This window comes from Etheostoma cragini, chromosome 22, assembly GCF_013103735.1.
Source record: "Etheostoma cragini isolate CJK2018 chromosome 22, CSU_Ecrag_1.0, whole genome shotgun sequence".
Classification (NCBI taxonomy): domain Eukaryota; kingdom Metazoa; phylum Chordata; class Actinopteri; order Perciformes; family Percidae; genus Etheostoma; species Etheostoma cragini.
Window position 1 is genome coordinate 14,445,672 of NC_048428.1, and position 15,521 is coordinate 14,461,192.

At 39.8% G+C, this 15,521-nt stretch overlaps 1 protein-coding gene across 2 annotated transcripts; it reads right to left on the bottom strand.

Moving 5' to 3' along the window:
- Positions 1 to 10,979: 10,979 nt before the first annotated feature.
- Positions 10,980 to 14,367, bottom strand: zic1 (zic family member 1 (odd-paired homolog, Drosophila)). Of its 2 annotated transcripts, none has more exons than XM_034861952.1 (3): positions 13,086 to 14,367; positions 12,481 to 12,644; positions 10,980 to 12,078 (listed from the first exon to the last, which is right to left on the bottom strand). In XM_034861952.1, the coding sequence occupies exons 1-3, from the start codon at positions 14,044 to 14,046 to the stop codon at positions 11,878 to 11,880; spliced, it is 1,326 nt and encodes a 441-aa protein (XP_034717843.1). In that variant the 5' UTR covers positions 14,047 to 14,367; the 3' UTR covers positions 10,980 to 11,877. The 2 variants fall into 2 exon arrangements, with proteins under 2 accessions (XP_034717843.1, XP_034717844.1); XM_034861953.1 differs by having other exon boundaries at positions 10,980 to 12,075; positions 13,086 to 14,365.
- Positions 14,368 to 15,521: the final 1,154 nt, after the last annotated feature.

Genomic DNA, 15,521 nt, shown 5'->3' on the forward strand with positions numbered 1-15,521 from the left:
TGCTGCTATCCCAAAGCACTCTAGCTACGGCATGCCAAACTCAGAGCTTAATGCTCTTGTTGCCACACACAAAAGAGAATCGAGGGTCCATGAATATACACACTTTTGCTAGTGCGATTGTAAAAAAGTAAAAGGGTGTCTCAGACAACATAAATGTTGTAAATCAGAAAAAGTTTGGTCTAATTTATTTTTTTATTTAAGTGTATTGAAATAGTCTAATAATTTATAATAAAAATGTACACCCAACTTTGTGTCAGTTTTGTCCTAGGGGAGCTAATTATGTAAAATTCAACTAAAAGTATGTAACTACTTGATCATGTCTTTATGTACATTAAGTCTTAAAGCGTAATTCCCTTGTAAATCATAATTACTACTTTAGGAGGAGCTTATAGTGTAGCGTCTTATTAAAAATGCTGGACTGCAACCTCCCTGTTCAGTGAACTCTGTCATCAGTGACACACTACATCTCAATTCTGCCGACAGCTGATTGGATTTACTCAAAACTTGGGCTGGAGAAAGTCTCACGCTGAGAGTAAAATTGACTTAGGCGTGTATTCACAGAGAAAGATGAAGGGCATCCAGTCTTATCACTCTCCATCCCATGTCTCCCTGCAGCCCCAATACGTTCCATGTGTTAGTCCAATGTGTGCTGCTTGAGAATTTTCTACATGTGATGTCAACATCAAGACAGGACCCAAAGTCAAGGGAGGTACGAGGGGTTGAATCAGAAGTGCTGCCAAACATTTTATGGCTTTGGAATCTATGTTCAGATTGTTCGGTGGATGTAAGATAAGAGACACCAGAAAGCTGGGGAAATGGTATAAATCGCAGCTTGATGTTTGTGTGACAAAGTGTGGTAAGAACACCTTTTGCTCATAATATTCATGAAAGGTTGATAAGCATTAGCAGAAGCATTCATTTGAAATCCTTCCATTTGCGCAGGCAAAGGTCCGACCAATACACAAAGTCTTTTATGCAATACTAACACCTTAACATTAAATTGCAATGATTTTCTAAACACATTATGATTCAAATTATTAAAGCAACTAGGTTCAGACTACCACATCACAGAGATTAAAGTTTTATTGCATGTTACATTTGAACTTCATTTGATAAACCGTAATAACGTTTCTGTAACTTTAACGTATAAAAATGCAGACAGTGTAACCAGGGGGCTGCGTATAATTTCATTCCAACTGCATCCTCACTGGGGTGCTGCTTCTCAGACTTCAGCCAGAACACAAGCCTTTATTTGATTTAGGAAACTCCCCCTCTCATGTGCCTCCTCTGCTCATGAAGTGTCCCAGTATGGAATGTCTGCATTATTACACCACTGACAGAGATTGATGCGTCTCCAAAACCATCTGCACATGCAACAATCATCAACTTCAATGAACTTAATTGCAAAAGAAGAGGAAAAAATGATAGTTTTAAACTTTGGATTTTGTTTTTGTTTGAAACATAAGTGTGGAAGAAAAAAAAAGAATTGATGTTCGATTTTTGTTTTACTCAAACGCCATCAGCAAAAGTGTCAGGAATGAGTGATTTATGGAAATGCGACACATGGCCATGAGGTTGGGTTGTAGCAGAAGCAGCTGAAAGCCACCAAGTGTTGTAACTTTGAATTTGTTGAGTCAATAACATATCAGTCAAAGGCTCAAATCAAGGCCTCCCAAAAATAGGCATGTATATAAAAACCTTAAATGGTCCTGATGTAGCATTCATATATCTTATTTTACAATGTGTATTTCAAAACATTAGACATTAGGAAAGTTGATTTTCAAGAAGAAAGCTCAGACAAAAAGCACCATCCTGATATATTAATACAACTCCTGTAATACACATAAGCAGGTATGCGTTGTCTACTCTTAAAGGCTCTGAGAACAAAGGCTGCAGTGCACTTGTGTAGAGAATCGACCTATAACCCAGTGGGATAAACTGTTCAAACCTTACAGTATGTCACCGTTTGGTTTAACAATGCTAGGGATCATATCGCTAATCCCTCCCACACTCCCTTTGGTTATAATTAACTCACAGTGCTTGATGCTAATACTATTTTAAAGATATGTTTCTATGTACTCTAATCCTGATTTAATCTCTTTTCCTGTATGAAACAAAGAAGAAGAGGGTGGCTTTTTGTGTTCACTCTTTGCTTCACATGTCAGTTCGAAACCTAATGTCACAGAGTGTTATGACTTGAATACATTTAGGATAACCGAGGAAGGAAAGTTGAGTTACGAAAGCACTGGAAGGTAATGTACAGGACCAACAAGATTGTGTGAAAAGAACAAGCCAAGGATTAGCTAATTAAACTCGAAACCAAAATTATAATTACAAAATCTAAATGGATTCAACTTTGTGCAAGCTCCAATACATTTAAATCTGATGTTTAACTCTGATATAACATCTCAGTCTGTCTCAGTCAATTATTTCATTACATGCCAGAAAATACAAAAAACTGGAGTACACATATATATATATATATATATATATATATTAAAACGATTTGCAGGCATTGCTGCTTTCAAACAATCATTCCACTCGCCATTAGGTAGCAACATGCCTCCATTTATCTGCTCGATGACGGGGGCTGCAGATTTCTGTGAAGCAGTGACAGATGGGTTCTTCTGTCGCATAAGTTTGGAAACAACCTTTAGCGAGAAGTTCAGCTGGATGCTCTTTTTAAGGACTTATCAACACTTGTCCATTAGACACAAACCACTGCTGCGCATGGCTTTGTACCAAATAGCTGAGTGGAGGCAGGGCAGGGGGCTGTCATATCTTTATAAAGACGAAAGTAGTCACAACAAGTCATATGACACTTAAACACTAGTCCTGCTATTTGCTATGTAAACAGACCGATTATTCAGTGGATTGAAATTATAATTAAGTATCAATATATGATGTGTAATAGTTATAATCACAGCACTAAGATACTAGTTGCAATAGAAGATCCATCTCGCGGTGCATGCAGAGTTTCAACATTAGTTTGTAAGTTGCAAAAGCTGCAGACAAGTTCCCAGTAAGCCATAAACCACCAGTGCAACATGTGCAGCAGTAACGTTGATGTTCTGATGTGGCTTTGCAGTCAGTTGTATAATGCCATTCCAGAAACACTTTCATCTAGATTTAAGTCTTCATTCCAAAATTTTTTTATTTTTCTTTGCCGAGTTTTGATGTTATTTGTCGGTTAAAGCCTTCTTGGTTCTCAGAACTTGATCTTCTGGAGAGACTTGACCTTTTGTGAGTGCTAACATTTTACTTGCCCTTTCAATGGAGTACAGTGGTTTTATGAGATCTCAGTAAAGCACAACTCTGCATAGTGTTCAAGCACTGCATGTTCTTAGAAAAAAAAAAACATCTTGAGTTTGATTACTTTTGGTACCAAGTGAATGTTTCAGAGAAATTCAGAATGATTTATCATAAACAAACGGACTTTGTTACACATTTTGTAGTTAAAAAGTCTTTATTAATGCAACATTATTTAAACACATTCCGCTCTGACAATAAAGTATTTTCATATGCTGACATTAAATATCATGTCATGTCCTACACAGTGACCTGACCTCAATCAAGACATTATCCCCTGACATGGCAAGCACTGAAATAAGCTCTGGACATTTTTTTCATTATTTTCAAAATCCTCAAACACTGACTATGTTCATGCTGTGCAAGCAACAATGACCAACCAAATGCAGGCGCTGTCCGTGTGCAGTCAAGAAAATGTCTTATAGTTTTGGATATGTTATATTTCATAAAGCCAAAAATCCTGGCAATTTAATGATTAACATTTCAATACATTTTCCTCAAAACGGTGCAGTGTGAGGTTTTTGGCCCCATTTGTGGGATAATTTCCAGTGCAGGTGGAAACACCAATTAGTGATTAATTGAAAGGGGTGGAAAATAATAAACGGCAAACACCTGGACCAAGCAAATTTGGGCCAATCACAATCAATCAAACCATGAGTGAGCAACATGAAATAGGAATTAATGGGAAACACGTTCCCTATAATGTTGGAAATGTGTGACATTTTATTTAGGAATTATTATCAGCAAACAAATTGAATTATCACAGTTGAAACTGTCAAAAGGTTGGTCGCTCAGTTAGAATAGATGGATTTCTGTTGTCCATCTGGCACCGTCAGACATCCCAACATCATCTGTTGGGATGTTTACATGGAATGATGCACTATCCATGCTGAAAAATATGATCTGTTAGAATATGGAAAAAGATTATAACAGAGATCCCTTACACCTTTAGTCATGAAAATGTAAGCAAATGTAGCATCACGACGTTAACACATGACCTTTCAGCTTGGGGTGCGTGTTTGACATTTATTAAAATAGCCCTTTTCTCAACCTCCTCCTCACTTATTAGAATGTTGGCATATTGTTTATTACTACCATGCATGTTTACAAGAAGCCGAGCAGTCACGGGTTGCCAGCGTCTCACCTCTCTGCACTTTAAACTTGGCCTAAAACAATTTTAAAAGCCTTGGTATGTATTTAATATTGTTAGAGAGGTGCCTTCACACACTTACTTCACATCCTTGTCAACGGAGCATAGAGGTCACTGCAGCTTCTGGAAGTGACTGTTACATCACAGATTTTGATCTATTCTCACCTACACCACGTTGAGTCAGTTAAGTGTGATATCAAGGAGTCAGAGACATAAAATCGAAGGACGACATACACAGAGAAGCAGCTGCTGCACACAGGAACACGGGAATTGTTGAGTACGGTTTGGTATATGTCTCTTAGCTTATCATTATTAATTCAGTTAAACACGACATATCATTTTGACACACTACTGCTCATACACGGTTGTACCCAAGGGCGTAACTTTGGGTTGAGATCTCCACCTATCTTGCGCGGCAGTCTGTTTCATTGCTAGGGGGACCCATTTGGTGGGTTTTGGGGTCTTGGGGTCTCCTCAGGAAATTAAATTTTTAAATTGTGAATTTTTCTGCATCAATTGATGGTGCAAATGTCTTTTGAAACAGTTACTATTGTTCATTTACCCCCCCAATCCCCCCATAAATGATGCCTATGTTTGTACTCAATGAAGTTTCTCGTTTTCTTTTTTCTGTAATGAGCCATATTCCTTCTTAGACTCCCAGATCTATCCTCTGGCAACATTAGGTAGCTTATATTCTTCGCCTGCTTGACTTCAACACTTGAGGTGCACAGTCATACAAAGACACATACGCAAACACAGAGACACATTCAGCTTCCAGATCTTTCTTGGCTTCCATCACCAGTCAAGTTGTATTTCCACTTGTGTCCTGATGATGCAGCTGGTGAGAGATATCCAACGCCAAGCACGCTGTTATGGTGATACCTCACATACCACGTTTTGTTTGCCAAATTTGACTTTTAATCACTCTCTTTCTGAGATACCAGTATAATTACAAATGAATGCACTGCAGAGAGGTGGAACATATCAGAAATGATTGAAGCGTTGCATCAGTCAGTGTGTTTCACTGCTCTAATGTTGATTTGATTTTCTGCTAAATGCAATAATGTTGATACCCACTGTATCTAAGATGGCACAATGCTTTCTTTTTTCTTTGATAAGGTCAAGGAAAATAATCAGAGATGACGTGTCAGTGAGAAGATGTGTTTCTATACATCAACATGCTCTTTGAGATGTAACATTTTACAGGATTTAGGATTTTATTCCATTTTGTAAACACTTCAGTAATAAGGAATAGGAATGCACACACAGACAACTTTAGTGTGCACTGGACTCGACTGATGGATGGATGGAATAATGATGTATGTAAATCCATGATCAACAGTGAGCCAAAAACAATTACAAAGCACCAAATGCAGAAAAGGAAAGTGTGGATAGTAACAGTAGTTGCTGCAATTCTGCATGCACGAGTCAGTTAACCAGGGGAAATCACATTCCAGTTTGTTTTATTGCACACATTTTTTCCCCTTATAGGATATACTTCTGAGGAAAAAAATAAAAAAATCTATTTCTAGTTCAAATATCTCCACTTAAAACACCAGACAAGAAAAACGACTGGTATTTATTGCCTCTTGTCTCTGATAAATATTTGAAGGCTTTCGGCAGCAACCCACCAAGAAAACAACAACGAGGCAACATAAACACAAAGTGGTTGTGTAAAGGCTAGTGAGTTTGTTACATTTGTTGACATAGTGTTATCATGTACAACTACTGCTGGATGTTTCATATTTTAACGGCTGACTCCAAGTTTAAGAATATGTTTGTATATCTTTGACGTCCATTTGTAACAGCAAAGTTTGGAGGTAAGAGATGCACTTTCATCTGTCAACCCTAACCTAAACCTAGAAACCAGAAACCACCCTGAGCACAGACTAGAGTGGTAAAGAAAAGAAAAATTGAATTAGAAGAAAACTGATGCAATTGATTGGTTAGGGGAGTTACTTAAAAAAACACACTCTTGTCTTAACCAGTTTGTTTCATTAGTTTGTGAAATTCCTGCTTTTGTAAAAGTGGGGATGACTGAGGATGTAAGCTTCGTAGATGAGCAATATGCCAGCAGTGAGAAATAATTTGGGCCGGCTACTAATTTAAAACACCATATGCCATATAAACAGAACAATAGTAAATAGGTTAATTGGGAGTCATTGTTAAATTGAAGGGAATACAAGGCAGGCAACAGGACGAAACCCAAGGATCAGTTTGCATCAGGCTTAATGTCACTTTAAATGAGGAGGTCATATAGTTTCAGCCATGTTTCCCTCAGGGCCACCTCATGATGCACATTGACAAAAACACTGCGATGATGGAATGGATCAATAGAAATCTGTCAGTCATTGTCTTTGTTTGGTCATCCTCATTGCGAAATAAGAAGTCATTAGACTCATCCGATAAGCAGATGTTGACAAGCTGCTCTGTAACAGAGAAGACCTCTCCATTGAACAGCGCATTAACACACCATATGTAGGCAATGCTGCTTTTTTTAACACATGAAAGAAAAGCGTGTGCTGATTTCATACCGGCTAATGAATTTATTAAAACTGCAATGTAAACAAAAGGCTGTGGCTCTATTTGCACAATTAGAAACAACAAGAATGTCCTTACTCTTTATTTCATTGACAAGTCTCAAAATACACAAACTAACAGCTATATTTAAGTTAGTCACGATTTCTAATGTTTGAATGCTTGTAAACACAAATGAACGTTATCTGTATTTCAAATTAAGAGAAACACAGAAAAGTTTTCATAATTCATAAATAAGTCAATTTGTTTAACTAATTAAAAAAATATATATACATATTACGGATTGGTCCTTTAACTGACTGGGAAGGTGGCTGCAAAAGGGTTAATAAGCGAGATTTTGGAACCGGACGCTCCTGGGTTGCAGGTTCCGTTTCCTGGATTTAAGTGCCGCTTCAGCCTCCCTGAGACGCTACAGCCGAAGTGCCCTTAAGCAAGACATTTCACCACCAAAACTCAAAGCTCAGGCGTGTGTCATGACGTCGCTGCACGTTCACTCGACATCCCAACGACTAAACAGGGCTCAGACAGCGACTGTTTCCCGTTCTGCAGAGCAGAGGTGTGCAGCAGTCTCACCCTGTCGCACAGAGCTAATTGGAGTGGCCTCATTTAGCGACACGTCAAAGGGGACGCGACAACACCGTGTCAGCGCCTCCACAAATCTCCTGCACGGTCTAAACTTAATAGCATGTCAGAGACCAGAACTGATGCAACGGGGGTCACCGAGAGCCTATGTTTCACTATAACGAGCCCTCTCCAAACCGGCAGTGGGACTGCAGTGGCAAAGCGGAGATTAATGTCCCAATCAGTGATGTGGTTAAGTAAAAAGAACTGTGAACTATACGATCTCCTGTCAGGATTATCATAAGGAAATAAGACATGAAAAACATATAATGTGTCTTATGTCCCTTTACAATAGTGTTGACATTTTATTTCTAAAGATGGATAAACCCTATTCCGCAGATACAGCAGAGATGTTGACCGACTCAAATATACATGTTCGAGCTGTGGTTTGAACAATAACAAAGATTTAAAGAAATAGTTTACATAATGGATTATGTGCTAATAGTATTATATAACTTTTTTATCGGATAGTTTGATGTTGGGGTATAGGAGATTTAATTTAAATGGCATGGTGGGACATTGACACATTGTTTTTGTTTTTAATTCAGTAATCAATTACATGACTACATGTTTCATTGTTCTATCTTTGCTGTTGGTCTTCTTGCTTAGGCCAACAACAACAAAAAATGAAAAAAATAAAAACGTTTCCAAACGTATAAAGAACAAAATAACCACTCCAGTCCTTTACTGAAGATTTTAAATCATTTTCTGTAAAAATCAATGTCTGGATTATTTTTATATGCAAACTTCGACGTGCACTGTGGGATGGATTGCTCCATTACACACAGTCTGGCAATTAAATCGTTTTATGGCTGCAAATACGACAGGGTTTCTGAAATGTCTGCATGCCAATAAACTAAAGAGGCCTTGACTTGAATTTGACCTTTTTTGTATTAGTTCTCTTAAGCTCTGCAGATGGAGGCTGGAGGATACTGTTTTTTGCAAGATATTCCATGATTTGCAACTTGGTGCGTTTGAAACTTTGAAGCTGGTAAAAAATAGATATCACATGTCCCTTTCTCTTGTGTAAAGGAGCATTTTGCCGGAACCCCCCAATAGTTAGACTCAACTGCTGAACGGATTATAGCTTCCTTCTATTGGGCTAGGCTATGCTCCGCGTGTCAGTGGCTGCACAAAGTCTCTCCAAAAGTTGCATTTATCTGCACATATAAAGTTTAAAAACAGTAACAGTCATCTTCCATTTGTCTCTCCAAAAAAATGCCAAATTTGATCCAAATGGCATAAAGAGGAACCAGAAGTTACTAAAAGGCAACCACTTCCCATTACAAACAGCCTTTACATTTTACACTTTGCCAGTATTCTTCAGTTTGGATTTAGCCTATGAATGTCATGTGTAGATAAAACACACAATTCTGACTTTCAGACGTGTAAAAACAACATGAAGTGAAAGGCTGAACCACATTATGTATGACATTTAAAGCTAAACTGCAGAGTGTCTACTGGTAACACAAACGTCAGGCTCGGTTTACTGGCCACAAGTGCTGGTGATAAATATTCATGATGCCGGCGCCTGCGCTCTCCCGATATCTGAGTGTTTGTCGTATCAAGACTTGAGCGTAAATACATTTAAAGTGGATGTTTTCCCTGCGCTCCTATTTGATCTGGAGTCGCACGAGCTCTAAAGGCAGTGGGATAGGAGTCGCGCTGCAGCCTGTCGTGTTACATCGATACCGTGGGTAGGCTCAGTGTAAAGTAATACGACAGAGGCATGGAGTGGAAATTAAACAGCACATTTAAGGTTCGTGCATCGAATTCTGTCATATTGGCGCGTTAAAAGGAGCAGCGTCTGGCATGGTTAGGACTAAAAGGTTGTAGTTTCTCTTCAGTCAAAAATACACAGGGAAATAAAAAAAAGAGTATAAACTATGAATTCAAGTCCATAATTATGCAAATATAACCACCAATCCAAACAAAACTCAAATACATCCCATGGAAGTATTCCAACCATTATCAATCTGGACCCTAAAACAGAATTGTTTACATTTAAAAGGGTTTTCTCAAGTTCAAATGATGAATAAACAGATTTTAGCTCACTTCTGTCAATCTGGTAGCAAATTTACATTTTAAATATGGCGCGCGTGGAACATCCCACCAGCCTAGTAACCACATGAGATAGTTTGAACACATCCACTCTAAACTATTTATATTTCCAGTTACATGCGAGCATTTTTCTATAAAGCTGCAAAGTGACTTTCTCAAACGCGTCTTTTTCTACAGCAGTGCATCTGTGAAGCATCAGCACTGGAACCTAGATAGATAGTGTTAAATAGAGTCGAAAAAGTCATTTTATTACCATCCTTCATTTATCTCCAAATGTAATAGTCCGTGAAAAGAAAATATGAATACATTTCAATATATTTCAGCAAATCATCTAAGATGGTGGATATTTTTTTTTTCTTATCATTTTGGCTGCTGATGTAAACGGGAAAGCACGCGCGCGCATACACGGACACGGACACGGACACACAAATACACACTTCTAGTGCTGTTGTGCGTATGGATTTTTTGTTGTTGTTACGATTAAACTGGCTGTTTGGTTCTTTTCGGGTGTGTGCAGCAGTTTTGACAAAGCTGCAGACTGACAGATCGTGGCTCCATGCACACTGGCAGTGTTAACCATGATCACTGCGGCTGCTGATGTGATCTCTGCCTAATGGGGCGGTCAAGCAAGCTGCAGCCAGGAACAATGAGGGGGCCACATTGACTCCTCAGCTCTCCCCAAATGAAATCCAACAAACGCGGCAAAGAAAATAAATTAGATCCGAAAATTAGATTCCCGAACAATTAAGTGACTCAAACTATCCCGGTTTACACTGAGGAACAACCGCCGTGATTAATCGATTTAATTTGCACATTACTGGAGGGCAAAGTGCTGGATGTTAATTTTGGATAAACAGAAGATGCAGAAGGGGGGAGTGAATTTACTTATTATTGACTGGCAGGGAAGTTGTGACTGCGTTTAAAACACAACCTTAAGCTTTAAATGAAATGTTGCCTCGAAAACAGACACACACACACATACACACACACAGACTTGCAAAAGCAAGCATGCACATACAGACACACAGAGACAGACACACACACACACAAACACACGAACACACACACACACACACACACAGTAAAGAGTTAAAATGATTTGTCCACTAAACGTGCAATAACTATTTCATCAAAACGTAATAAATGCATTATTACGCTGGAAAGAAGTATGCATGCAGGTAATTATTATATTTTTGATGCAGCCTATAGAAAAAGAATCCATTAGTTTCACACAGCACCCATGTTGAGATCAACCTCAAGCACCAATGAAACCAATAACCTCCAACGCATAGCATTATTGTATTTTTTAATCCTTTAATATAGTACGAAATGTATCCAAACATTGTTTTGTAAACTAAATTTTACATACGAGCGCATTTCTCCATAAATACCGATCATTTCTAACATGTTACCGGTCCTTTACATGCGGATAAATATGGAAAATTGAGCTACTTACATGTAATAATACTTCCTTTCAGACAAAGCAATTGACAGAGATTTTATATTTATCACGTACATAAACAGATTGACACGGAATTTCAGGCTTTCACTACACGATTTATCGACATGACATTAAATAACAACAATGATACTGTGCTACTCAAACTGGACCTTGGACGAAAATGTTGCACTGAATAGGCTACAAAAGCACATTAATACTAAGTCGGTTAGGTCGACGTGTAGACTGTAGTAATACTGAATAATTCACATTTGGTTCACAACTATAACATTCTTTTCAATGAAGTCTATTCATCGCAATATTCTTAAAACCATCTCGTTTTTCCATATATCTAGGGACCACATTTTCACAAATTCCCTTAAACTGTGATAGAACTATTTACAAAATAAAATATTACATTTTTTTCCCAACTTGGTGAAATCCTTATGTACAAAATTCAGGCCTCTACCCGGAGATAGCATGCTTTTTTGAGATCTCTTCTGAGCAGTCTCTCAGTAAAAATAAAAAACTCAAAGAAATACTGAAGGAAAAAAGTTTAACTCGGTGGCTGTCCTTGCCTCCTTTTTGTCCATGCATTCTCTTACATTGACATAAAGACAGCCTTTAATTGAAAGTTTGGGCCTCCCGTGTTTTCTCAGTCCGTGTTTCACTGGCTGACTTTATAAAGTCTTTGATTCCAAGCAGGATTTTTTATTTTTTTTTTTTTAATTCTGCAAAGTCTCTTTCTCCCCAAAAATATTTACACGTACCATTCATTGAAATTTGACGACAGCGTGCTGTGGCTGGTTGTGTGGTGTACTGCTGAGGCTGCTGGTGATATGGAGCTGCTGCTCTGGTTCTCTGTGGACGGGGATACTATAGTGGGAGGTGTGGACGACTCGTAGCCTGAACTGGCCGCTGGAGATGGCTGCGGTGCTGGATTGGTGGATTCGTGGACCTTCAACAATAAGACAAATGTTAAAAAAAAGCATCCTGCAAAGGCTGTTTTGTCTCGAGTTTGTTTGTTTTTTTGGTGTAAATACAAGACAAGCAATGAATCAAAAATAAATCAAAACTGCTTTGAACATCTGCAAAAACCATACCCACAACATTGTTATTCTCATTAAGATCTTAATCTGATTTGTCGGTTGAAAGGACAAAAAAGAAAGAAAGTGTCAAGGCGAATTATGTTTCTCTGTTTCTGTAAAAACAAAAAGCTGGGAACTCTTCTCTAAATATTACACAACAGAAAGGTTGTTATTCTCATTTCCAAGTTGCAAAAAACATCTTTAAGCTGTTATAACATTTTGTTATTTTGTCAAAAAAAAAGCTGCAATGAAAATGAAAGCCATCGGGGTTTTACCTTCATGTGTTTTCGGAGGGAGCTGGGATGTGTGTATGACTTGTCGCACATTTTGCAGAGATAGGGCTTGTCCGACGTGTGGACGTGCATGTGTTTCTTGCGGTCACTGCTGTTTGCAAATCGCCTGTCGCAGCCTTCAAACTCACACTTAAAAGGCTTCTCACCTACATAGAGAAAATATAAATACAATGTTTAACACTGGATTTCAAAATTTTACATCAATTTATTATAAAGATGTTTAACGTGTGGAAACAGACTAAGGCAATAATAGTAAAAGAGCAAAAAGGCAACCTTTTAAATTGGACAGACAGACAACTCGACTTACTCATGCACCACGAATTAATTTGGCTAAAGCCATTTAGGCTCAAGGATTAATTAATTTAACCACATTTAAATATGTATCACAAGTATGACGATTAACACATAATAACAAGACTTTAAAAACAACATGAAATATTTTCTGTTGACAACTGCACTGAATCACAAGCCAGTGATGGACTCCAGCTGCTTAAATAATAATAACCCGGATCGCATGCATATTTTGGATTGGAATTTGTCAACATGGATTTGGCAGTAAAAAAGCGGGTAATATGAGCGGATCTTACCGGTGTGAGTCCTTTTGTGAATTTTTAGATTTTCCGAGCGAGCAAATACTTTGCCACAGCCGGGGAACGGACACGGAAAGGGCTTTTCACCGGTGTGTACTCTGATATGATTTACAAGTTTGTATTTGGCTTTGAATGGTTTTCCTTCTCTGGCGCATTCCTCCCAGAAGCAGATGTGGTTGGTCTGTTCTGGTCCCCCCACATGCTCCACAGTCAGATGGGTCACAAGCTCGTGCATCGTGCTAAAAGTTTTGTTGCACGACTTTTTGGGATTTGTCAGCTGCTCCGGCTCGATCCACTTGCAGATGAGCTCTTGTTTGATCGGCTGCCTCATGTAGCGAAAGAAGGCCCCTGCTCCGTGATGTGCGGCCATATTCATGTTCATGGGGCCATAGCCGTGCAGCTGGGTCGAAGCATAGTGATCGGACCGTGGGCTTGAAACGTGGCCGTACTGGTCGGCCCGTCCGTACATGTCCCCCGAGAAGCCCAGCCGCATCTGGCTGTTGACCACGTTAGAAGAAGCATGGCTCGCCGCTTGCTCGTGGAGCCCTGGGAAGAGCAGGTGCCCCGCTGCATCTGAGTGTCCATGTGGCCCTGCGAAACTTCCGGACGCGAACAAACTGTGTTGCGCCCCGGTGGCGTCCCCGAATCCCCGATTTCTGAAGAGAAAGTCCCTGGTGGAGTTGAAAGCCGCTGTGGAGTAAGAGCCAACATGGGTCGGGTGGTGATGGTGTCCCAGGGCGGCTGCTGCGTAGCCGGGCGCCTGGGAGGAAAACGCCGTTTGTCCGGAGCCAATATCGTGGGAGCTGTGGTTTATTTTGAAAGCGCCCATCCCATCGGCGAACGGATTTATCCCCAAAGCCACTTCTCTCTCTGTGACTTCGCCTGTTGAGTGATGCCGCGAGGAGCCGAAAGTAGTGACTCCTATGGTGGGATACTGCGGTCCTGCGTCCAAGAGCATCTTCAGTCTAGACTCGCCGAGACGACTGAGAGCAGAAATCAAAAAAGCACGCAGATATTCTTCCTCCCCCTCTCTATGTCTCTTGGACCTCACTCGACTGAGCAAACTCTCAAATCCACCGATTTTCTGTTTACTTTTTTTAAGACGCGAGGAATTCCCCTATACCGATGCACATCCGATGCACACGCAAAATCATGTATACATGCAATATTGTCTTTTGCGGTTTATCTTCCTGTGGCGCAACTTTCACCTCCTCAGTCAGGCGGTGAGCTCTAGACTGATAGTCGCAATCATTCCTGCAGATAAATGAATTGAAAAGACAACACAGTCCAGCCCTGATGAATGGGAGAGGAGGGGGTAGTCATGTGACCCCGGAGCTAAGCACTCATTGGCGGAGCCCCTTTCCACCCAAATAACATCCACTCACCAAATAACAATCCACGATGCAGGGCCCACACTTCTATTGGCCTCTTTGCATCATCAATCCCAGATATTGGGAGATTGCTGACTGTGGATTTGGTGAAAAGGCTGAATAACTGCAAAAAACAAAAGTTGAGAAACACAAGATAAAAACTGGCCTTGTAGAAAGTCAAAGCACGTTTTGCAGCCACATACTGCATGGAAAGCAAATGTGCCACATTGTCTTTGTTGACCTGGGGCTATTAGATTAACAAGCAAAACCCTTTGGTGGGGTAATTGGTTTCGCTTTTGTAGAATCAATCAATCAATCTATCTATCTGTCAGTATGACGATTGGCATGAGCTTGATACATAAACAAAGACAAAGCCTGAAGAATTAATTATGTATTAAAGTAATTTATTGCCACTATGGACTTCCAGGATGTAAACATCCTTTATGGCATTCAAAGGTGGACCGTCATTACGCCTGTCACGGACAGGTATGGTGATTCGAGTTTTACATCTATCCTTAGAAACCCCCATGGGAATCCTTGAGGTTTGATATGAAGTCTTCCCAATGTCACCACTCTCTTTAAAGGTCTGTTATTATCAACTTATCCCTGTCCCTGCAAGAGAATCAATCGGACGTTTTGTTGTCAGACTATTGTGAGGACTCTGTGTGCTTTAGTTCTGTCTCCCTTAAATACAACGTTTCTGCGTCCACTGGAGCTCACACCAGTGGAACATCTGTGCTTTAGATTTCCACATCATCCAGCAGCTCAGGTTCATAAAGGCAACCTTGAATATTTGTAGGCCAGTATTTAGCTTGGAGCCACTAGTATTCCTAATGTATCTGTCACAGTTTGGCTCTGCTTGTGCAACTTACTCATATTTTGCGAGCCAGTGATGCATAGCCCGTGCGTAAAACGTTGTGGGTTGTCGACGTTATCAAGTGGGATTTGCGGCGCTCTCTGCAGGAACCTCCGGCTGCTAGAGTTCAAAGCCACACATACAGACGTGCCACGCTAACCATTAAAATATCTTCTTGGCTACTAGGCTAGTTTCTGCAAGGCTTTT

Bases quoted from the DNA above. Each gene is read 5' to 3' on its own strand.
- zic1 (XM_034861952.1), bottom strand. From the start codon at position 14,046: ATGCTCTTGGACGCAGGACCGCAGTATCCCACCATAGGAGTCACTACT. The intron at 12,645-13,085 runs GTAAGATCCGCT...TTCTCTATGTAG, and splicing joins TCACAAAAGGACTCACACCG to GTGAGAAGCCTTTTAAGTGT. The intron at 12,079-12,480 runs GTAAAACCCCGA...GTCTTATTGTTG, and splicing joins CCCTCCGAAAACACATGAAG to AAGGTCCACGAATCCACCAA.